General features: G+C 42.4%; 1 protein-coding gene across 15 annotated transcripts in view; it reads right to left on the bottom strand.

Moving 5' to 3' along the window:
- ephb3b (eph receptor B3b) overlaps nucleotides 1–23,532 on the bottom strand; it is a 56,454-nt gene that overhangs the window by 23,542 nt on the left and 9,380 nt on the right. For all 15 annotated transcript variants that reach the window (XM_019875355.1, XM_019875367.1, XM_019875360.1 and 12 more), the window contains exons 2-3: nucleotides 4,814–4,878; nucleotides 185–857 (exon numbers count right to left, since the gene is read on the bottom strand). In XM_019875355.1, the coding sequence (XP_019730914.1) occupies nucleotides 185–857; nucleotides 4,814–4,878 (738 nt within the window). The remainder of the gene's footprint in view (nucleotides 1–184; nucleotides 858–4,813; nucleotides 4,879–23,532) is intronic.

The raw sequence follows: 23,532 nt of genomic DNA, 5'->3' as shown, positions 1-23,532 counted from the left end.
TTTGGAAACGTCTGCTGCTTAATATGCTTTTCTAGAAGATCTTTCATGTCAAACAGCGTTCCTCATTAAACATATTTAAATTGAGTCATGTTTAGTAATGACTTGTATTACGTTTAAGCCCAGCTTTAAACTGGAATAGTAGTATGAAAATCTGTATTGCTACACGTCAGATGTAAATACTCACCTTGGCATTGCGTGTCCTTCATGGCTGGTTCAAAACCAGCCGAGCAGGTGCAGGCACCCACAGGAACCATCCATTCCCCATCTCCATTGCAGTACAATTTGAGTGGCACAGACACTTCCAAGGCGTTGGGGACACAAGTTCCAGGTGCAATCACCAAAGACGTTGCTTCAGCTCCAGTTGCCGTCTCTGGAAAGACTGCAAAGTTTGCAATGGTGGTGGAGCACTTCTTATAAAAAACCCTCACGGAGATGAGTGACATGCAAGCCCCAAGGTCCTGGAAGGCCAAGTAGAACCCGGCTTTGGACAAGGGCCCAAAACTTCTGACTTTAGTGTTAACCAGTCCGGAATCAAGCTTGGAAAAGCTTGTGTCTGGGGCAATCGTGTCCACTTTCACATATGGGTTTTCCATCCAGAATGGACTGGTTGCTGTGGCTGAGTCCGAGTCAGACTCATAGTAGAAGAGGTTGAAGGTCTCTTTGCAGGAGCCTGGGATGTTTGGGATGCTGTTGCAATCACGGACTGTGAATTTCATCTCCACATATACACGCAGCACATCCTTCCTTGGGATAAAGTCACTGCGTAGCCAGTTATTCTGGTTGAGTTCTCTTACATTACATACTTGGTACGTCCGGATGGGATTCATGGCATCATCATAGCCACTCACCTCTTCCCACTAGAAAGAACGAAATACAAACAAGATTGTTGTTACTGCATTGTCAAGGGCAAATGGAAAGGGGGTTAATACTGTACTTCTGACACTGAAGCATGGAGTTCGCCAACACGCTATGATTGTTAAAGTCTTACTTTTGCCCATCAAAACATAACATTAGCAGAGATGGGAAATTTTGTCCGGCGTTTGTCATTCGTCAGTGGTCCGCCACTCAGTCAGTTATCAGTCCGTCACGCCTTCTGCCGGTCGTTCTTTATTTCAGGCTGGCCCAATCCATCCCTTATCAGTCCTTCACACCATCGTCGTGATTTTAGCCGCGCTTCCATCATTGCTAAATTGTAACTATTTTAGAAACCTCATGACAATTTTTTGACCTAAAATAGCAGTGATGGACTCACATAGCCATTACAGAAGCACAGTTAAAATAACGATCATTCCATGAAGGACTGGCGAATGACGGATGAAGTGCCCACCTGCGGCCTGACACTTTCTTATTGGAGGGAACATACACATGACTTCATAACCAATTACATTTCAAATAAAATGCAGTTATTTTGACGTCCTCTGAAAGGATCGAGAGAGTGCGCTGCTTAACCTTCATGCCTCTTGTTTGTTTCATTTTTCTACATCTCTCAAGTGCGACTGCAGTACCCAAGGGGTGAATTACTAAGGACAAAACTGAATCCAAAATTCCTAAACTTTGATTACCAGCTTCATTAAATGAGTGAGCGCAAACCGGGCTGTAAAAAGCTTTAGTGTGAGACACTGTAATCGAATGCAATTTTCAGTCGCGAATGAGGACACCGCAATTAAATGGTCTCACTTCAAACGGCGATTCCTGTGACTGCAGTGTGTCTGTGTGGGTGTATGTGCTGGGGGACCTGCTCTGCTTTCCACACAACAGCGTGTGTTCATTTGGTAAGCTTAGCCGGCGTTTATTTGCATTGCGCGCTGAAACCACAAAGGCAACTTCAAATGTTTTGTGTTAATGTTACGATTTAGTCGTTAATCCTGACAGATGAAGAAGACTCTCATTATACCTATTCTGAAGCATCAGATTCAACCCTTTGACCTTCTGCTTATGCAAGGATTTGATTTATTTATTCTTTATTGTGCAAGCCGATTGAGGTTCGCATCGGAACATTTAGAACTAAAACACCGCCATTCACTAAATGCTTCCTCTTAAGTGCTGAGCATGTTAATTCAGGCTAAAATAGGAGGGAGACAGGACTACTGTATTCATCTATGATACGAGACACTCAAGAGGGAAAGGGACTAGGTGGGCCATAGCTCGGCCCAGGGATTAAAACTATGGTCGGCCAAGAAGCAAGAACTGCAGAAGAACGAAGCCATAATCACATGCCAGGTCAATCGGATGGCTACAAGCAGGAAGTGGCAATGGAGATTTAGTTTAGTGTCACATATCACTATTTCACGAACAGTAAATTTGTTTTGGGGTCCAATTTTGGTTGGTGATCACAGAGTTGAGTCAAAATATGTGACGTTGTTCCATCTGGTACACCGATAATCGGTTTCTGTAATTACACCCACATGAATCATGAAATGAAATACTTCTTCCCAATTGTTTTTTTTTTTTTTTACATTCTAGAAGGCATTTTCCTACCTTATCTAAAGTGTAACACATCTGGAGGGAGCAGGAACCCCCACACTTGTGCAAAATGACAATCATTAGCCATTAATTATGAAAAAACACTAAGCACAAGCACTCACTGGATACAACATTGGATAAATCTGCAGAATTTGATTAAATGCAATCGATGGTGTCATGGCAGTCCCGCCTTTACAAAGATCTTCTGATTCAACTTTCAGAAAAATGTGGGTGACGTAGCCACCGTAGGAACAAAACTCCATCATAAACAAAGGATCCCCTGAATACGTATACACGTCTGATTTTATTGGATGTGTAATGCCAAAAGTGAGCAGGGGGAATTTGGTGTAGCCTTTTTGTTGTTGTTTTGTGCAACGCTATAAAACAAGATAGAGACGTCGTGACTCAAACAAGCCAGGAGGGCCTCTTGGGATAGGGTAGCGAAGTCTGTGAGTGAGTCTATTTTGAGGCTTTTTTTCCGAGTTCCGGATTCAATGTTTCTCTGTCTTTCTTCCTGGTCTCAGTATTTCAGCATGTCATCTCAGCCACTGTACTAGTACCTCTAAAACACAAGTTTATGGTTGTGTTAAGCAGGTAATAAACATTTCCTAGGCTCTAGTAATGGTGATTTTGAAAATCTGGAGGCTCTCTAGAGACTCTCGGTCATTTAAAAAGGAGCATCTGTTGCTCCGGGAGGTGTTTTTGAATTTGTATGCTATGTGTCATTGGTCTTTTGCTGCCATATTGAAGCATTGATGGGTGGTTGGGGGGTCTGAGAACGGGAGAAGAAGATGGACGGCTGTGAGGAGGAAAAGACTATGGTGGGGTTCGGCCATTTGATTGTGGCAGCGAAAGGAATCTTGCTCCATTAAGGGTAGGTCACTTATTGTAAAAGAAAAAAAAGCTGTAAAAGAAGGGTGGATGACTTGGAACAGCTGGGGTGGAAGTTCACTGTCTGTGTGTTGGGATGTACACAAAATATATAAAAGAATAGGGGCCCCACCTTTCAGAGCACAAGGGCCACAGCGAGAGAGCTACACAAAGGCGTTGGGTGGAGTGCTGGTAGGCTTTGAAGTATGGTTGAGGAAAGGTCAAGACTCTTTCTTGGCCTCCTCATTAACCCATTGTGGAAACCACATGGGAAAACAAAATCAAACTGTCACTGGTACTTTGTGTGTGCCACATTTCAATGCATGCGATGGGTCAACGTCAAGAGACAGTTTAAACTTGACAGCGTAACGGATTCTCACATTTTAAGTATATTCAGGCATATTGATCTTAACACCTTTTGCATGCATATGTGTTTGAAATTATACATAAAATACGACAAGACATGCTCATGACCAGAAAAGTACAATACGGGTAGACTATATGCCAGAAAAGGACTATGTAGGACTTTGTATTTCAATGTCTGTGCTTAAATAACAATCGCTGTTTTAAAAGATGTCGGTTCAAGATTACTGTGTCCATGATGTCTAATCTATCGCTTTATTGGCTTCTCAATTAAATGTAGAATCGTAATGCAGTCCTTGACCAGCAACTGGTGAGCCAAACTGTTGAGCGAACGGCTTCACAGAGCATGCATCAGACAGATGAAAGGACACACTGTAGTCTGTGGATCTTGTGTCTCTTATCTTCGAGTTTCATTCCTGGGTTGCTCTTGTCTTTTTCTTGGTTTCATCAGAACAATCATCCAAAAACGTCACCATATTTTTTGTCTCCACGATTCACTACTCGCAACACGCCGCTGAGCTTCTTTTACCTTCAGCCATTGGTGCTTATGTTTCTGTGCATTGAAGATGCATTTGAAGTGCACATCACTTGACCTCATTATTACATAGAAAGCAGAGGGGCATGAACCGAAAGATTACAGTCGAAAAAAAAACTGTTCAGACAGTCGTCCCAAGCCAACTTGTCCCTAGTTATACGACATAGCCGTACTTACATGTTCACAAAAGCCCCAAACCGGTGTTCATATCGGTAGCTAAAATGTGATGTTAGATTACCTGTCAGTGGGTTTTAAGATTTAAGATATCCTTTATTTGTCCCATTTATTTGTAATGATGAATGACATTAGACGTTTTCGTTGTTGTGTATTCATTCCATGAGGTGCAAACCTTGCATTTTTGCCATCCTATATTTGCCAACGTCATTGACAAAATAATGATTAAAGTAATAAGTAGGTTCTATTGCTCTTGGTGTTAGTTTGCCACTTCACACTAACAAGTGAGGCTGACTGGGTTGCCAGGTTGGCGTGTATGAAGCAAAACTCCTCTTTTGTCTAACTTTCTTTCTTTCCTTCCTGAAAAGGTAACAAACCCCCCCCCCCCATCTCTGCAAAAAAACTCACCCCAGTCTCAGGGTGCGAGGTCCAGGCTAATTCTGTCGTGGCCCACTTGGTGTCCATCAGTGTCTCTAGAAACGAAAGCAGAATATCCAGGTCAGAGAAAGCACAACAATGACGGTTTCACTTGATTTACAACCATTGTCATAAAACTGGAAGAGATTTGCCGTGTTGAAATCCGCTGGAGATAACACGAATGAATGATTGAAAGTGCAGATTTGGAAAAGTATTGCGCGTTAGACAAAGAAGCACTGTATGTGTTTGTGAGCTTGAGCGGAAGATCTCCACACAGACATCTCAGTGGTAGATCAGTGAAGTGATGTGGACCATGTTATTGCACCTTCTTGTTCAACTAATGAGCCTTAATTAGACATATGCTTGTACACACACACAAAAAAAAAGGGGTGGGGGGGGGGGATAGAATTATGGGTAGCACCAAAAAGAAAAAGGTTCTGCTTCCCACAAGGCACTGTCAAACAAACGCACACCTACAGTAACAGGTTGTAAAACTTGAAATGATATATAAGCCGACAAAAGGCTTGAATAAAGGGTGATAAAAGTCGGGCGACACAAAGGAACAGCTCCAGACTGTAACACAGGTCAAACCGCTTCAATTGGTCTCACGTTCTGACAAAACTACATACTTCAACACTTGCAAATAAACACTACGCTCCTCAAGCACAATATGGTGGGCAACACACACTTCTTCAAATCCTCTTTACTACTCTCAACCTCCTTTTCCCCGTCTCACACTTTTCTCACCGCTTTTTCTTCTCGCATGCTGCCGGCGTTGTGCTAGCAGGGAAAGAGGAAAATAAATGTGGAGTCTTTTATTACCTGGAGCTCAAGGTACGGGACAAAGTCACCCTTATTAGTTCTACCACTGTGCCGTGCTACAAGATAGCATAAAGTGATGAAATGGCGGTGCTGGTTATTGGGCTTGTGCTAATTTCGGTCATTGACAGAAGTATAAAACACCTTATCTTTATTTCATATTCATGACATTTTTTGGGCACTGTGTGGGTTTACCCCAAAGGTGTTTGATAGGGCTAATGCCAGCGCTCTATGCATGCCAGCAAAGATCTTTACTCAGCAGGATTACGCAAACACTACTTAGACGATTTCTATGAATGGGTGGCACTAAGGCCAAGTAAGCACCTATTAAATGCAAATCAGCTTAATATCAAAGATTGATTAAATGGTATGTTTCAAGCATTGAATGCATATCGTGTATTTTCCGATGTAAACAAACCCGTTTGTGCAGCAGAATGAGAAGGCATGTTCTGTCTGCTGTCAACATACTTTCCAGTGACTTCTTGGCCTGCTGTGGCCTGGAAGAGCAAGGAAAGTGACTCACATAATTCAAGTCAAAGACTTTCTTATGAATTACGAGTGTGGATTTAGCATGTGCGTGCAGCTGAGACTTCCTTGTGAATTACAGCCCCTCTGTGTTTTGCGTTAATGTTTCGGACATGGATGTGTGGCAGTTACACTGCTGAGCACAACAGTTAACAAAGTTTATGACAAAGTGGAACATAAAATCTGATTGTGAATGAAGTTTGAGCTTGGCCCCCCCCTCAGGCCTAATGGAACTGTGAAGCCACTGACAACTGTCACTGTGGGAGTGGCTCCGGGGGCTGAAGTGAATAGAATATCCACGCAGCTGTACAAAGTCAAAGCCTGCTTGCTTTGTCAACCATTCTGTGCTTCGATGCTGATGCTGAAAATTCTTTAGAAAAAACAAATTACAAAAGCCGTTCGCTTTTGTTGATGTTCTAGCTTTGAACAACCGCACCATTTGTCCCAAACAAGGGCAAACTTGCGTTTTCATCTCACAAAGTGTGTCAATGGGTATCAGCTGCAGAATTTCCCATGACTCATCATATGACAATGGGTGATTTGAGGCCCGTTACTGATATGAATGCAGGTAGTAAGTAAGCTAAGTGGTGGAAATGAAACACCTCCGCTGACTGCTGTGTTTTATTATTATTATGAATGAGCCATGTGTACGATGCGCCAGGCTTATCATAATAGCTGACCTGGCTGAGAATGACACACACACACACACAGACACGAAAAGGAAGAAACAATGAGGGAGGAAGAATGAGTGGTGGGGAAATGAAAGGGAGATGCAAAGCACGCACCTGTGCAGTTTGACTGTGGTTTGGATCGTTCAGGAATATGCTAACACACACACACACACACACACACACACACACACACACACACACACACACACACCATCCCCTCTTTCCCGATGCATCTGCATTGTTGAAGCTCACCAGCCCTGAGCTTGCTCGCATCCAGGACTGTGCGTGTGCGTGTGCGTGTGTGTGTATGTTTGATGCAAAACCCTGTATTGTGAGAAAAGAGAAGCACCAATTTTGAGTCAATGGGCGAAAGCAAAAACCCTCGATGACGACTCTCTAACCTTGCCACTCCCAACCAGTCAATGTGTATATTATCTTTCTGTGTTTGCTCAAATGATAAATCAGACTAAAGAACCTCATGTGTATATTACGAGCAATATTCATGACTATATCAAAACCACACCAACTGTGAGAGAAGAGTTCTAAAACCATGCTATCAGTGTGGCTCTGGTAGCTGAGTTAAAGAACCAGTAGGACAGGTTAAGGGGGAAATAGCCTTATGTCAATATGAGACCATACCCTGTCCACTGAACACACTTCACTTTATTTTTTTAGCTTCCTTATATTAACATCAATTCACTAGTCCATTTCAGCCAATTCTGGGATGTGTGAACTGAGACGTGGAGTGATTGTAGCTAAGAGGACATGGAAAAGCAAACCCAGTAAATGAGGTGAATGAACATGCAAAATGTTGGCTGTAAAACACACACACACACAAAACACACACACACGCACACGCACACAGGGCATCCTAATATCATATGAACTCTTTTCAAAAGTTCTTCCTTCGCCGAGGTGTGTTTGTGTGATAAATCTAACTGCGTGCAGGAGAATGATTTTCAAGCTCTGACTGCTCACAGAGCCTATTCAATTAGCGCGTCTATGTTTCAGCAATCTGGGGAACGCTTTAGTAAATCATTATTTATGACTGAGGTCAAATGCACCTGGGATTAGCATAACAAACATGGCAGTGGCATTTGTGTTCACTGCATGGACCGATTGTGGGAGGGTTAAAATGTAAAGAATACAAATGGGAACAATCATAAAGTAATGTACACATACACGCACGCACGCACACATACACACACAAAAGTAAGGTACATGCAAAGTACCCCTTCACCCTCTCTTTAATCGTGTAATGACAGGGCAGGGCTAATAACAGGGAAGGGCACTGAAGCATTCATCCCTCTGGCCGCATCTAAACACACTCATTTGTTCACAGATAAAAACTCAACACACAGACACACACAGCACTCAAGAGTTACAAAGCCCTCTAAAATATTTGTTTGTTCAAACAAGACACTAAATTAGTAAAGAATAGAAAGACAATCACTCAAGGAGACAATTCTCATGGTCTCAGAAGAGGACAGGCGAGGGGTTTCGTTTGAACGTGTCTGCCTCGGATTGAAGTTGCAGATACAACAAATTAGTCAAGTCACGTAGGCATCAATGGAACACTCCACTCTCAAGATCTGAATATTATTGACCATCCGTTTGTTGTCCTCGATGAACTAGGAAGTTGCATGTGAACGAAGAAACAGGTTGATGAACACAAATATAATCCTCTGAAATGTTTGGACGAGGTGGAGGCTTGTGCTCTGCCAGGTGCCTTTCTGGAAAGACAGAATCCTTGGAAGCCAAGATACTACGTGAATGTTACTCATTGGCTTGTTTTTTTTCTGGGGTGCACAAGAATGTGGCTCATCCTCATTTCAGCTATCATATTAGTAAAACATGAAGGTTGCAAGAAAAAAAAGTCACATTAAGGGTATTTCAAATGCGTAATGACTCCCTGAAATCCTTCCCTTTGGGGCTCCTTCTCCATAGCTTAATTATCTTCCCCTGACCTTTTTTTTTTCTCCAGATTGCTTTTGTTGCGTTGCTCCGCAGTCAAACACGACGAGCACATGGTAACCTGGCATGGGGTGGCCACTCCATTAAAATAGTGCGGCGCCTGGTTGCCAAACACTTGAGCCTCTGTTTAGCCACAGGAACAGTGAAATGTGTCAACATGGAGTGTGAGGACCCCTCGCTCAACTTATTAGCGCTATTAGCCTGATTGCTTTGTGCGCTATCTTTGTTGGCTCGCCTTTTGTCATCCAGAGAGGAGTTGAGGCACAGAAAGAGGAAGAGGAGGGGCAAAACGAGAGCAGGAGAAGAGGTGCTTTTCAAATTGAAATTGTTCAAGCAGTCTTTTTGCCTTTGTATGGGGCCAGAAAGCCGTGATTAGGAGAAGTCCACCCCCTGGACCACCCCCCCTTCTTTTTTTTTGGGGGGGGGGGGCAAAACGTCCCCTTTAGCACACCACACATACACGCACGCACGCGCGCACACACGTACGGACGGTAATTGGTTGCTGTGACATAGACGGTCCAAGGAGGTGATTCCTCAGTGGAATTCCTGAACAGACTTGCCTCCCATTGCAAATGCCCCCCCCCCCACCCTCCATCTGTCTACAGACACACACACACACCCACTCACACACATACTTCACCCCGCTCGCACTCGGTGTCAGTCATGCCACAATGGCTGTCACGCAAGACGTTTGCGGTGTGTTTGTGCTAACAGGGTTACACTCCTGAAGCCAAGAAAATAAGCTCTCCGCTTACCTCGCTGTCTCTGACTTCCTCGTGAATCAGAGCTCTCAGTGGAGAAGTCTGATGAACTGTCTTTGCCCTTTGCATTCGTCACAAGGCTCTCGCCCTCAATGATTTCCTCCCTCGTCATCTCATCGCTGCCCGCGTTGCAACAACATCCCTCTCATTTTGAATTCAAATGTTACAGTCAATAGAGGTAATTGGCGACATGCCTCACATTGCATTAATATGTGTGTTTGCGTTATTTCAACCGCTCATGCTATTGCCTTTTTCAAAGGCTAATGATGTGTAGCCTAGTTCCTGTATCGTTGATGGAATGGGCCTCTTTGTCTTTACCTCCTCCCCCATCTTTCATCTCGTTCCCCTAAGCCCACGAGTCGCCCTCCCCATCCCCTTCTCTCACTAACTCCCCTAATTACAAAGCAAAGAGGATCTGACGAACAGGTAGCCCCGGGGCTAGCTGTCTGTAAACCAGGTGTGCCTCTCCGTGTATATGTGAGTACATGTGCGTCAAGACGTGCCATGTGCAAGACTGTGTGCTTAGGTTAACTCATTAGAAGCTGTCCTTTGGCAGCGTGGATGTATTCGTATGAACCGAACTAGCCAAAATTGGAGCCCCACTGCTCTTATACTGCGTCAGCAACAATAGTCACTTTTCCAATTCCCATTTGGGAGTGTTTTATTATTGCGAAAGGCGACGAATGTATTTGATTGCTTTGAACGTTCAACTTTTTAGTTGCTGGTCAGAACTGTGCATAACATTTAAGGTAACGTAAAAGGTTTCGTTTTCCATTCTGAACATTCCAAATTTATCTTCCTGTCTAAACGTATCTCTCCATTGAACATGCGCGCTGTTATCTTCATGCGAGTGTCGTTCTCATAAGACTGCTCACTCGTGACTTCATAACAGATTTTCATGTGCTGCCTGACGATGTTTTACATTTTATACGATTCTGCCTCATAGGGTGACACAGAGCTTTGAAGCTTCACTGCAAAAAACGGAATCAGAATGAGTCATCCCCGCTGTGTTGATTCAGGAGACCTTGTCTGGTGTTGTCGTCTTATTACGTAAAAGTCGGATTTCTCACAGGATGCTAATCACAGTCTCACATGTTTATTGCTGACATCATCCATAAGCACAGCTCTTGTCAGTACAAACCTTTACCAGTATGATATACTGTGTTTTGTTTCTAGGAATCAAAGGTTTCACAAGGGAGTTCACATCATACGCCTTACTGATTTGTACAAGTTAAGGGCATCAGGTCTCTATTTAACCACATGCAGGATATCGGCACAGGGCCAGATTTCACAGCGGGCATGGGATGTTTACATGACATTGCATGGAAGCACTGCCAAAAATGAAGCGGTCTTTACCCTTGAAGTAATTTCTCCACTCCTGTTTTTTTGATGTTTTCGACTTAACGCTTCATTTCAGCTCCAAGTTCCAGTTCAACACAGAGATGACAGTAAATACTGTTTCAGTCAAGAATTGGATTGCTGTGACCAAACACCGGGCGACTCGACAACAGTATTTGCCTCGACATGAGATGCCTTGATGCCATCATCTGATTTTCTGGTGAGTGAGTCAGTCGTCTGCGACCGAAAAATGCAAACAAGCGGGCAGGGAGCGCGTTCGCCTTCGCCCTGCGGATCTGCATATGGAAATAGCGATCTCCTTGTCGAATTCTGCGGGCGTTCGCGTGCGTGCATTTGTATTAGTCAGCATGAGGAAGCGAGTGAGACTGAGTAATCTAGACTGTGTGTTTGTGTGTGTGTGCTGGTTTGGAAATCTACAGCTGTTGATTTCATTCCATTTTAACTTAGCCTCCCTAGGGAGGGTGTATTACCTGGTATAAGACTCAGATTTAAACCCCAAAGTGGAGTAAGTGCAACCTCAGCAAGCTCTGATTGATTTATGAGACCGTCACGGAGATGAGAGGCAAACACAGCACGCACAGGCAGAGCACATCTCAAACTTCTATAAAAAGACTTGAAACAAACCAAAATAACAAGCAGGCAACACTCATCCAAACTCGCAGCTTTATCATTACCAACATTCAACCATTCCTATTTATAAGACTTACTGTATATCTATTCTGTGTATGTCTTTGAGAGACACACAAAAAATGTAAATACAAATAAATCACCTGCTTCCTCTGCCCTGACGTGTACTGTTACAGTGTGGAAACATTTTTTTTGATTGATTCCTGTGCTAAAAGTTACAAAATAACTGAATTGTCCTGAGCTAGTTCATACAACTTTACATCCTCATCATTGTCCCTGTCGTCCACTGATTGGCACATACAGTTGAGAGTTGACATTTCCAGTGCACTAATCAAACAGCTGATTTTGGAATTGTAGGAGAAAGAAAGAAAGACAAAAAGAAAGAAAGGCCAAGTACTGCGTAGAAACCGTGATGGAAGGTGAAGGGGCATGTAAAGGCAACAAAGGAGACAAGACAAGACAAGAAGAGGAAAGTGGTGTTCGGCTCTCTCATATTCCCTAAAGCATCAGCTCTGTTTTCATTGCCACAGTGTTTTTGGCATACTGACATACAAAGAGCTTCAGAGAGATGCCGTGTGTTTGTGCTCAGACGTGTGTTCCCTCAGGTGTCTGCGTCTCACATGCAGCCTGATGGTGCCTGTTTTTCCTCATTGTAATACTGCAGCCCAGGGACCCATCATCTTCGCTTTGCTCCCGCCCTCCCTGTGGTCGCGTCTATGACATGCACCTTTTTTTTTTTTTTTTTTGCTCTCCATTCCTGTGCCAAGCTCAGTATCCATAATCAAAGAATCCCCATACATCCAGCAACAAAATGGGCAATGAACTTCAAGCAACTTGTTCTCGCATGAAATTTAATATAAACAGTTTGCTGCAGTGTCTTTGTGGATCCAGTCACTAGAATGGATGCAAATAAATTAGTGTGTGTCTCTCTGTGGTTATAAACATTCTCCAACACGCACATATATAAACACTCGAATACTTTTTAAAACAGGGGGGTTGGGCTGGTGTGCCGCCTGTTCAAGAAGATGGTGTGTGACTGGTTGCCTCACAGCTCCAATAGCCGATTTCAGAAAAAAGTGTGTCAGCAGAGTCCCGAGCAACAAAGGGAACCCTATGGCATCAGAACTGGAGCTCATATGGTTCACTTGCATAACACTAGTGCACACACACACCATGCACAGTGCGTTATTTATGTAAACATTATAAACACCATCACACGACACAGAGACAGAGAACCATACATGTTTTTTTTCTCTCTCTTTCTCTGTCTCTCTCTCTCCCTCTCTCTCTCTCTTTCTCTCCACACACATACACACACTCACACAAATCCTGTTTATTCATCAGGCTGAACTCTAGAAAGAGCTGGAGTAAGGCTCCTGAGTGAGAGGCACAGCGTTTTGAATGGCTGAACACCACATGAAAAAGGCTGAGTACCGGGCTTCATCTCTTTGTCCCAATAGTTACTCAGGTTCTTGCTCTTTCCTGTAGTCGCCTTCATGCAATTTTTCCTCTGACCGTCATCTGCCAGGGTATCACAGCACTTTCCAGTTCACTTCCAGAACATCAAGTAACGATTATGTTAAATCTAATTAAGGATTTCCACTTCCTGTTACACCCGGAACAGCTGCCTGCAAGTCTGCAATAAGGGGCAAAACCCCCAGTGCGGTTTGCGTGTTCCACATACCAGTGGCTTCCAATTACTTTAACACAGTTTGAAAAACACTGCGGTGATACAAACCGAAAAGTCTTTGAGGTTTTCTTGTTTCTTTTCTGCTTCTCATTGGGTGTGTATAGACAGGATAAACAAAGAACAGATTTACAATTGGACCAATTTGTGTAGACTTGACATGCAAAAACAAGATCTCTCATGACTAATTATGGGGTGATGCATTGAGATGCTGAACGGTAATTATCGATTCCATTATTAATGTCTCATTAATTTCTGACGTATACCCTTGTTACCTGCAAGGAACGAAACTTAGGATATTAAAATGAGTGGAAAAAATGTAGGTGGGGAATTTAATCAGATGAGTAATTATAATCCACCTTCAGCCATACAGACCAAACTAATGGAGAAAACAGAGGCTAAGGAGATGTGGAAATCTTGTGCTTCTCACATCAGCTTGTTAAAAAAAAAGGCAGATGTCTTGTTACAGCTTACCTGCGTGCCCAATCATTAGGCAGTCAGGTGAAAAACCGCGAGAACAAAAGGGAGGTTGGGACAGTTGAAGTGCGGAATGTAACCTGGCGGGTCAGGCCTCTGAGGGCGTGCGTGACTGACAAGCAGTGTCACACAAAACCCTTTTCAATGAAAGGCACGCAAATTCACATCCGCCAAGATCGTATAAAAGTTCAGAGATTTTTTTCGACATACTCCCACATACAGAGAAGGAAGGGTGAGTCACTATTGGGACATCCCAATGTCAAATGCCACAGATTCAAACTGGAACAACTGCATGCATATGCACCTTTACAGCAGCTATTTATAGGAAACAATGGGCAGGTACAGTAATCTGCATTTGTGCTTTATTTTTTTACCCCCCCCCCCCCCCCCCCCCCCCAAAAAAAAAAAAACTTTTTTTTTTTATAAATTATGATATTTTTTTTTTTAAATACATTGGTACTACTCCCCGTACTCCCCGTTAATTTTATATATATATATATATATGTATATATATATATTTTTTTTTAACTTTTACTCTACCCTGAGGACAAAAACCATGTTTTTTTTCTGTTTAATCATTTGAAGAACTTCAGGTTCAGAATTACTCTTATGCAAAACTACCCGACGTTGCATACTTTTTAGGATTTTTAAATTCCAATTTTATTAGCATTTGTGCTTTATTTTTTTACCCCCCCCCCCACACCCCGCTCCAAAAAAAAAAATCCTTTCTTCTTTCAAATTGTGAATGTGCTTCTGTTTCCAAGCTTCAGAGTAAAATGAACAACAAAACCTTGGCAGCAGCATTAAAGCACTCTTATAAAATGGATAAAGCCTTCTTTCAGTCTGCTTGTGTTTGTTAATTGCACTTTAGCAATGGTTTCTGGTTCGTTATGACAAAGAAATAGCAACTAAAAAGGGGTTAATGTATTACATTCTGGGATTGGATTCCCTTTTTTGAAGTAGGTAGTGGCAAATAAATGTCCTTTGTTTGGCATAAATGACTTTAACTTGTTATGCTTTTGTTTGGATTCCATTTGGTTTTGTTAATTCATGTGCCCTTTTTGTCTCCACCTGTTCTCGTCGTCCGGGTCCCTTGTGTTTAACCAATCAGCTCCCTCGACCCTTTGTGTCTTGTCCAGGTGTTTCTCGTTGTCTCGTCACTTTGCTTGTATTTAGTTCCCTGTGTTGTGTCAGTCATTGTTGCATCATTGCGAGTGTCTGCGTGCTCCTGTCATGTTGTTCTCTGTCATAGGTTTTTGTTATTTTGGTTCCTTGTGGCTTTCAGGACTTTGTTCCGCTATTTGAGTTGTTTTCTCCAGTGTACCCTGCAAGTATTTTTGTTAATACATTTTGTTCAGCCCACCCTGCTCCTTCCTGCCTCCCTGCTTTTTGGGGTCCTTCAACTGGGTCATGCAAAACATGACATAACTAAGTGACATATGGCTGAGATTATCATTATTTATGACCCATTTGTTTTTCCATCCATCATAACTTTAAATGTTTGAGCAAATGCGAGTTGCTGACATGCTGTGTGTCCCCCCCTCTGACTTTGCACTCTCCTTCTCCTGCAAGATCTTATTGGACCCTGATTCTTAATCGCCAGCAAGTTAATTAATCTCACACTTGGCTGCTGAAATAACTTGACTTTTTAGACCTCTACTGTGTGAATGGAAATCACCTCTTGAGCAGCCAAAACAGCCACTAATGAGAGAGAGAGAGAGAGCGCAGTAATACAAAACATAAAGCATAGTCACGCTGCTAATATCTGTTTGGCATTTCATATATATTTAATGAATATTCTAGGAATGTAATTCTAAACTCAGTAAAGCTGTTCAGTTCTCAAGAGACTGTAGGTGTCATGTCTTAGGATTTTAACAGACAATTAACTGAATCTCTGCTGTGCTGATTGACATTAAAGTAGACTCAGTCTAAGTTTACGGTATTTTCCCTGCAGTCACGGCAGTCTCATTTACCTTGTAATATACCTGTAGAGCAGCATGGAATTTTGGCAACCTTTTTTTTCCTTCTCCAAATTCAAGTCTATCAGGATATGTTTCTTTGGATGAAGTGTGGACACTGGGAAGCTTCGGAGCATGTTTGTGACCCCAGCAGTAAAGTTGGTATCAGTACGGGAAAGCACATACTGCTGCTCAATGGGTGTTTGGCGATTTCAGTTTTCGGTCAACAATTCATTTACTAATCCATTGCTTGTACCAAAATATGCGTAAGAGCCTGTTATTCCCATACACACTGCACAGTGCATTCACACTTTTTCTCTCGCTTGCTCTCTCACAGCAGACATGCGCACACACATTCTACCTTAAGCGTTACATAGAGCTATGTCACGCCGGGCATTGTGGGTAAATTAAACACATGGCTTCGGTTTAGAGAAATTTTAGGTGGCGATTAGCGATTAGGGATGCTGGGAAGTACATATTCCCATCCCACATACAGACTGCCTCCGAGTTCTAATACAGCCTATTATGTACTGTCAGGTTTAGTTGTGTTCACCTTGTCGTATAAGGGCCGATGAGGTTTTTCATCTGCGCTCTGACTGCCATGTCTAATTTTTTGACAGCTTAAAAACGTCGCCAGGCATTTACAGCCTGTCTCGTTTGCACTTCCAGCCCCCCCCGCGTCGACTCACAAACGTTCCGGTTTGTCACCGGCAGCCACCAAGAACTGAGTGTAAACGTAGCCTTTAGATGCCTGTTCAAACATGAGCAGCAGGACAAAGCAGCCACACAAAATCTTGGGAGTTTCCTCACATATTGTGTTTCCTGAACATGAACTTTTGTCCTCCGGTAGGCGATGACGAACCTGTAAATATACCTGTACAATCAAGCAAATTAACACTGGATCTCTTCCCGACATCAATCTCTATTTTGAATGAGGGATTTGCAATAAAGCACATTTCTCCTCTCCCCCATTTATTATTGTTGGCATTTTGTTTCTTCATCTTTTCTATTATATCTGTTAGAGTCATACTTGTATACTTCGAGGTTATACGCCCTGTCAGTCCATGTATTCTTCACCTGGTGTTTCAATTGTGGACAGTATGAAGAGAGTGTAAATATATGTATGTATGTATCTGCATTTGCTTTAATGATCTATGAATTGATTGTGTGAAGAAGAGTGTATGTATAGTGGTTGCAGATGCTTCACGGATGTCCAAGACATATTTTCCTGCAGCGACAATAAAGTTTATTCTGATCCTGACTAACTTGATGCAACAAACAACTGGAAATTACACTGACCCAGTTACATCATTTCATGTTTCATGGAGGTTCAAGAAATGTTAATACGCCAATACCTTTCTGTGAAATTAAATGGGATGAAAAGAACATTGTGGAGAACAGTGCAACATGTAGCATCCTGAGTTTGACCGCATTATCTGGTCAGTCTGGCAGTCAGGGAGTGAAGTGGTCCCAAGGCCTATTAGATATTAATGTATTTAAGCCATGGAGAAACCACTGGATAGATAGCCGAGGCACATGTTCTGGGCAATTAAAAGCAATTGACGGATGGACAGACATCCAATTCTTCTGGGGTCCATATGGCAAGAGGGCTTTCAGAGGCTCACTTCAATTACATAAAGACCTCTGTGCATTGGCATGAGACACAAAAGGCCCAGCAACAGAAGCGAATGCAATGAATCACACATCACCACACACGTACATAGTATGTGTATATTTGCGGGCACAAAAACAGACTGGCTTGACACACACCACATCTAGAGGCCGGGCGATCTATCTTTCTCGGCCACAAGCACAAACCGACTCACAATGTCATCATCCTAGCAAGATGGATGTCGAAATAATCGCATCATGATTATAGAAACTCTTGCATCACTGACCCATGCACAAGGACCCTCTCAATGTATGGCGACTCGATTAGACTCAAACCAGCCAAGCGGCCAGGAGTTTGTCTATTTTATGGCGCTTTCATCTGGAGGTGTCCTGTTGTCCTCAAAGCTTCCATTACGTAGCATAAATCTCATAAGAAAAAGCCGGTTGTACATCATTGTCAAAACACGAGGGACATTGGCGAATAAACAGGAAGTGAGGTATGTTTCACGTGTTGAATGAAATATCTCAAACTGTGAAACTTCAATGTTGTTCACTTCCTGTTTCCCCACGGGACGTTTGGAATGATAAAAGTTATGAACCTTTGAGTTGAATTTCTTCCATCTTTGAAGCAGTTTTACACTTGGCACGACGGCTGAGAACTAGCATTTATGCGCATTTACACGTTTTTTTCTTGTGTTGATTAATGTGCACTGTCCCAATCCCAAAAAAAGTTTACTGAAGAAACAACACATTGTTTCATTTGGTCATCGTTGGACCGTATCTCACCATCCTTTTCGGGCCAAGATAAGAGCACTATGTGGGCTATGTTGCAGGCTAATGTATTCTTCACCCTGCAATGACGTGTTACTACAGCTGGCAACTTGGAAGGAGGGGGATGTCACCAATCACCCCATTTATCTCGACATGCACACTAGGCAAACAGGCATTGACTGATCGATTTATGTAGCACACAATACATGTTTGTGTGCATGGACGAGTCATTCCCAGACGTTTTCCTGAATACTTTTTTTTCTTTCATAGACCTAAAAGGTCATTCAGTGGACTAACAAACTTTAGTCATAGTTATACAATTATACTGGATATACTACAGTGCTGCCACTCCCTCCCATTTTCCCATGTTTGTTTCAATAACCTGTTCAAGGAATTTATTTATGTATTCATAAATGGGGATTTTGCATTTTTGTTTGATGTTTTACTCACATGTTTAACAGGATCCTCTGTAAAATATTCTTAATTAAACGGCCTACAGATGATATGAAGGCAAGGAAGTTCAAATTATTGCACAAAAGGAAATATTTTAAAAGAAAACGATTAACGTCACCGAGATGTTTACCTGCACACATAGAGTAAGTTAAAAAATAACAATGTCCCTGTTTATGCCTAAACTGGCCCATTAGTGCAAGAGTTCAGCGGGGCTATCCTAAGAAAACAACCTTTTTTTCCTGTTTCTCAAACGAAAGAGGAAAAAAAATAAGAGTTTCTAGCCATCAGTTCTCTTCCATGTGTAAAGCACATCTCATATGACACAGCACAATCCTGATCTCTTGGGGGTTTCGATAAATTCAGCGCCGTCTGCAAGGCTCCAACTTCTGGGTGTGGTTCAGCATTGACCTGATTAGTCATTGGCCCTGACACTGAACCAATCAAAGTGGGAAGGTTAAAAATGGCTCCCCAGGGATGCTGGTCAGTCAATTTGATTTGGGATTATTAAAAATAGGATTCGCCTTTTTTGCGACACCAAGGCCAAAACGGATTGGACTGACTGACCTCGGACGTTGACATCAGCACTGAAAGCGAGGAAATGGTTTTTCGGCTGGATGTTTGTATTGGTAGATTCAAAGTTGCATTAATTATTGGAATTGAGTTACGCATATGACTTGCTGGTGTAGCTCACTCAACACTATAACAGTAACTGTTGTTTCTATTCTTGCAGCTAATTCTTGTTTAACCCTTTGAGTGGGCAAAAAAATGTCACTCCTAAGTAGTGGGCATGTAGAATAGGCACCTGCATCAGAATCTTCCTAAAGATTCTGGAATTGAGAAGTCACTTCATGTACTCCAACTGCAACTAGAAATCAGCATATAGTAGGACTTCTTCAGCGTTCTTGCTGCTCTGGGAAAGTGTTAATATTTCACAAACACCAAGTCTGCCATCCTGTACCTGCAGGTTTTCATCCAATTTTAATGACTCTCGAGTCTAATTTGAGCAGCTCTATTCTTAGTTTAATGAATAGGTGAAGAATTGTTTTGATAGATTTTTATGTTGAAAGCGTTTTCTTATGTGCACTTAGTATTTCAGGAACATAATGCCAGAAAGTGTTTTATGTAACATCAAGGTTGCGTCTTTGCATAGAAAAAAAAAAAGGGGTCAACAGCAATTGCTGAGACGGACGGTATGGATTGTCTGAAAACAGCACCATTAGTAACGGACTAATTAGGGGCAGACCAAAAGATTTCCACTGCCGGCCGAAGCAGAGATTCATAAATAAGTAAATGCAAGGGCAGTGTGGCCGCTTAATTAGCAAAGTGCGTGTGTGTGTGTGTGTGTGTGTGTGTGTGTGTGTGTGTGGGGGGGGGGGGGATGAATCTCAAGAGGGGCTGACCCAATATGTTTGCCGGGATGGAATATCGGCAGCGATCCTGTCTATCTTCGTGGCATTGATTGATGGTAAGCCAAATTGAATCACTAATCATCACCTCCCTCTTAGTACCCGGCCCCCAGGGATTGAGAGAGGCCAAAAGTGGCAATGGAGGTAATGCTGTTGTATCCCCTTCTTGACACCGGACGCTTTAACATTATAATTCCCCACAACTCTCCCCAAACCACACTCCAACCACCCCCCGCCCCCCACTTGACCCCCAGACCCTCCCTTCTTCTGGCTAGAGGTTATCCGACTCCTGTGAGTGTGTGTTCCCGTTCACACTTACAACTTTGTTCTGTTTGTTTTCACACTTTACCTCTTAGGCATTTAAAAACTAGAGACGTTATACCACTCACTCTTTGACACCCTGTGACAATGCATCCCACTGTGGTGCATTCTTTTTGCATGACAACTCACTTGGTTAAACTTTGATGGTTCATGTCGACAGACGTCAAACGTGTCTAACGGTGGGGGAGTTAAGAGCAGCAAGTTGAAAAAAACAACACATTGGAACTGAACACATTTAAGGTGATTGGAATTGTGTGTACGCCAGCAGTTGTGATGCCTTCAGGAAACGCAGGCAACAATTTCAATGGAATTGTGGAGATTGAATTTTTCTTTTAGCTCGTAACGACGGTCTTTCCTCGCTCGTTCTACCGTACGAGAAGTTCCCTTATCAGGAGTAGGCACACGTAGACAGAGAACAGTAAACACTGTAGCATCTGTCTCAGGTGCCTGCTTGGATTTTTATACCAAACAGGCATGAGATAACAGGGAAAGGACAAAATACTGAAATTAGGGCCCACTGTTCTTATGATAAAATGAGGCAGATATGACGAGAAATGACCGAAAGGTGAAGCGAATAAAAGGAAGCTCTTTTGCTGGATATGCATTACTGGTCGCCATCTTTAGGTTTGTCCTCTGTGCGCACGTCAACCAAAGGTCAACACCGCCTCTCGATTAATCGTAATCACATATTAAACAAAACAATGTTTTTTTCACCTTTTGCTGAAAACAGTTTTGATATTAGGAAGTCAGAGCAGTTTGCATATTGAATAGAAGCTGCAGTACTGTTACGCTTGCAATCACTGCTCAAATGAGAGTCATGTTTACTCTCATTCTCCCAACCTTTTGTTCAACTTTAATTATTTTCCTCCTCAAACACTCACCCAGAGATCACGTTTTGAAACTGTCAAACAATGTGGCCATTGGTTAGCACTGACTTCCGCTGTCAGAGTCTTTAAAAAAAGAAAAATCAGACAGACGCTCCCAGACGGCACTTAAGACAGCCAAAACTTTCATCCGGGGCTGATGTGAGCGTATACGATAGAAGGAGGTAGACGCTGGCAGTTAATGAGTCAGACATGTATAACTGTGCAGTGTTGCATCCCTGCCAAGGTACGATATGAGAGACCCCTCATTACATCTTCTTCTTAAAGTCAGTAGAATGAAATAGATAAAGATGTTGTTTATGTAAGTTTTGTTGACTAATACTTTTTTTTCTGGAAAAATAAAATCATGGCATACAGTATTGGACTCTGTGTTTAGTGAATCTGTACATAAATTGTACTTTTCTAACTGAGCGACTGAAATAAAATAAGGCTTATCGATATCCCAAATCTTTGAGACGCACCTGGACAAAATGTGAAATCCTAACAAGATGTGTCACTTCCAACAAAAATTCCATTCCTATTTTTATTCAAGCAGAAAGTAAAAATGAAATGAAAAGAAATGTATATATTTGAAGGTCAAGTCAGAAGTTTGCCTTGCTGTGAACCTTTGTCTCCAATGTTCCTTCTGCTCTCTCTTGCCTCCGAGTAAGGTGAACGTTTGAAAACACAACTTTTACTGAGGTAAAAATGCAAGGTCAGATAACATGAACAAACTCCAGAAGGAGGCAAGTTCCCTTCTTCAGTCTCGTCAATTCCAACCAGGCACAGCTACCCGACATCCAAATGCCATAATTCAGGAGGAGTACAGCAGATAAGAAACTCTGAGTCTTTGAACTGTCTGTATATTTCAAACCCTTACTTCACTCTCGATCTCTGAGCTCCCCCGCTGCTCTGTTGAGACTGTGAGAAATGGGCTGATCGATGGGGTCTGACAGCAGTGAAACGAATGGTACCAGCTGATTGATTCATTAGTGGTCGAATGGGTGGACGTAGACGCAGAGTGTGACCCTAAGAAGCAGGTGGGTGTCAATTTGGACAGTGATTGGTGCATGTGCATTGAGTGAAGGTAATATGCACATGTAGATGGCCATCTTATTAAGCAACTGCCACTTCTTGTGCGTGCGTGCGCGTGTGTGCGCGTTGGTGCATGTGTGTGTGTGAGGGAGATATGAGAGGTTAGAAGGGATTTCGGTGGGGTGTGAGAGGAGAAAGGGAAGCTGTTTGTGGCCTGACTTGGCACAAAGACAGGGGTCAGACTGTATTGTGCAGCACTTTTATCTGGTGCACTGCAATTAGGCTTCACAGCACTCATTGTTGAAACCCTGTTAAAATTAGTGCTAACAACCCCCATGTCACAAGCACTGAAATAAACAAGTAAAATATGTTTCAGTAACATGCAATTTGAATAAATGGAAAGTCAACGTGAAGTTATGTGTAGCCGATGACATAAAAATAACATCCATTCGTCCATTATCCGAGGCGCTTTATCCTCACGAGCGTCATGGGCGTGCTGGAGACCACAACAGCTGAGGTACACCCTGAACCGTTTGCTAGCCAATTGCAGGGCATAGACAAACAATCATTCACTCTCACGATCATACCTAGGGGCAATTTAGAATTCTCCATTCATCTACCATGCATGTTTTTGGAATGTGGAAGGAAACCAAAGTACCCGGAGAAAACCCACACAGGCAAGGGGAAAACCGACAAACACCACACAGGAAGGCCGGGAATCGTAATCGAAGCCTAGACCTCTGTGAGGCAGATGTGCTACCAAGTCAACCATCGTGCCGGCCATAAAAATAACAATAATAATCAATATAAGCATTTACAATGGTCAAGCGCCCATGTGTGGTTTTGAGCATGAATATTTTGCTTTGCTTTCCAACATCAAAAAACATGCACTTAAAATGTCTTCTTTCGCTGGAATATTATAATAATTACAACAAATGTTGCCAAGTTGTACTAGTCAAATTGAGTGCAATAATTAAAATGTTCACTCTCAATGACCTTGTAATACACTCAAAAATACAACGGTGAGGTAATATTTTGTAATAAACCGTTTTTTTTCCCCATTATTTTTTTTGGAACTCTAAATTTAGCATAAAATCTAGGCATGAATCTAAGACATTTAAAAGTGATGTTTATGTCCAAATAACGTTTGTCACACCTTCCGTTTAACAACCCTCCTGCTGTTACCAAATGGATTGGTGTCATGACTGTCAGAGTCATTATACACCCAAACGGGGAAAAAAAGTTGACACTTCCACATTTGCTCAATTGCCCTTTAAGATGAGCGTGATGTTAGTGAGCATGTTGGCTTTTTGGTCTTTTATTATTTCTTTTATTGTCTCTTTCGTGTTGCACTCTCTTAAACATTTAAGTCAACGTGTCAGGGAAACTCGG

This window comes from Hippocampus comes, unplaced genomic scaffold, assembly GCF_001891065.2.
Source record: "Hippocampus comes isolate QL1 unplaced genomic scaffold, H_comes_QL1_v1.1 scaffold132, whole genome shotgun sequence".
Lineage (NCBI taxonomy): Eukaryota > Metazoa > Chordata > Actinopteri > Syngnathiformes > Syngnathidae > Hippocampus > Hippocampus comes.
The sequence above is the reverse complement of the archived record's forward strand: the minus strand, read 5'-3'. Positions and strand labels throughout refer to the sequence as shown.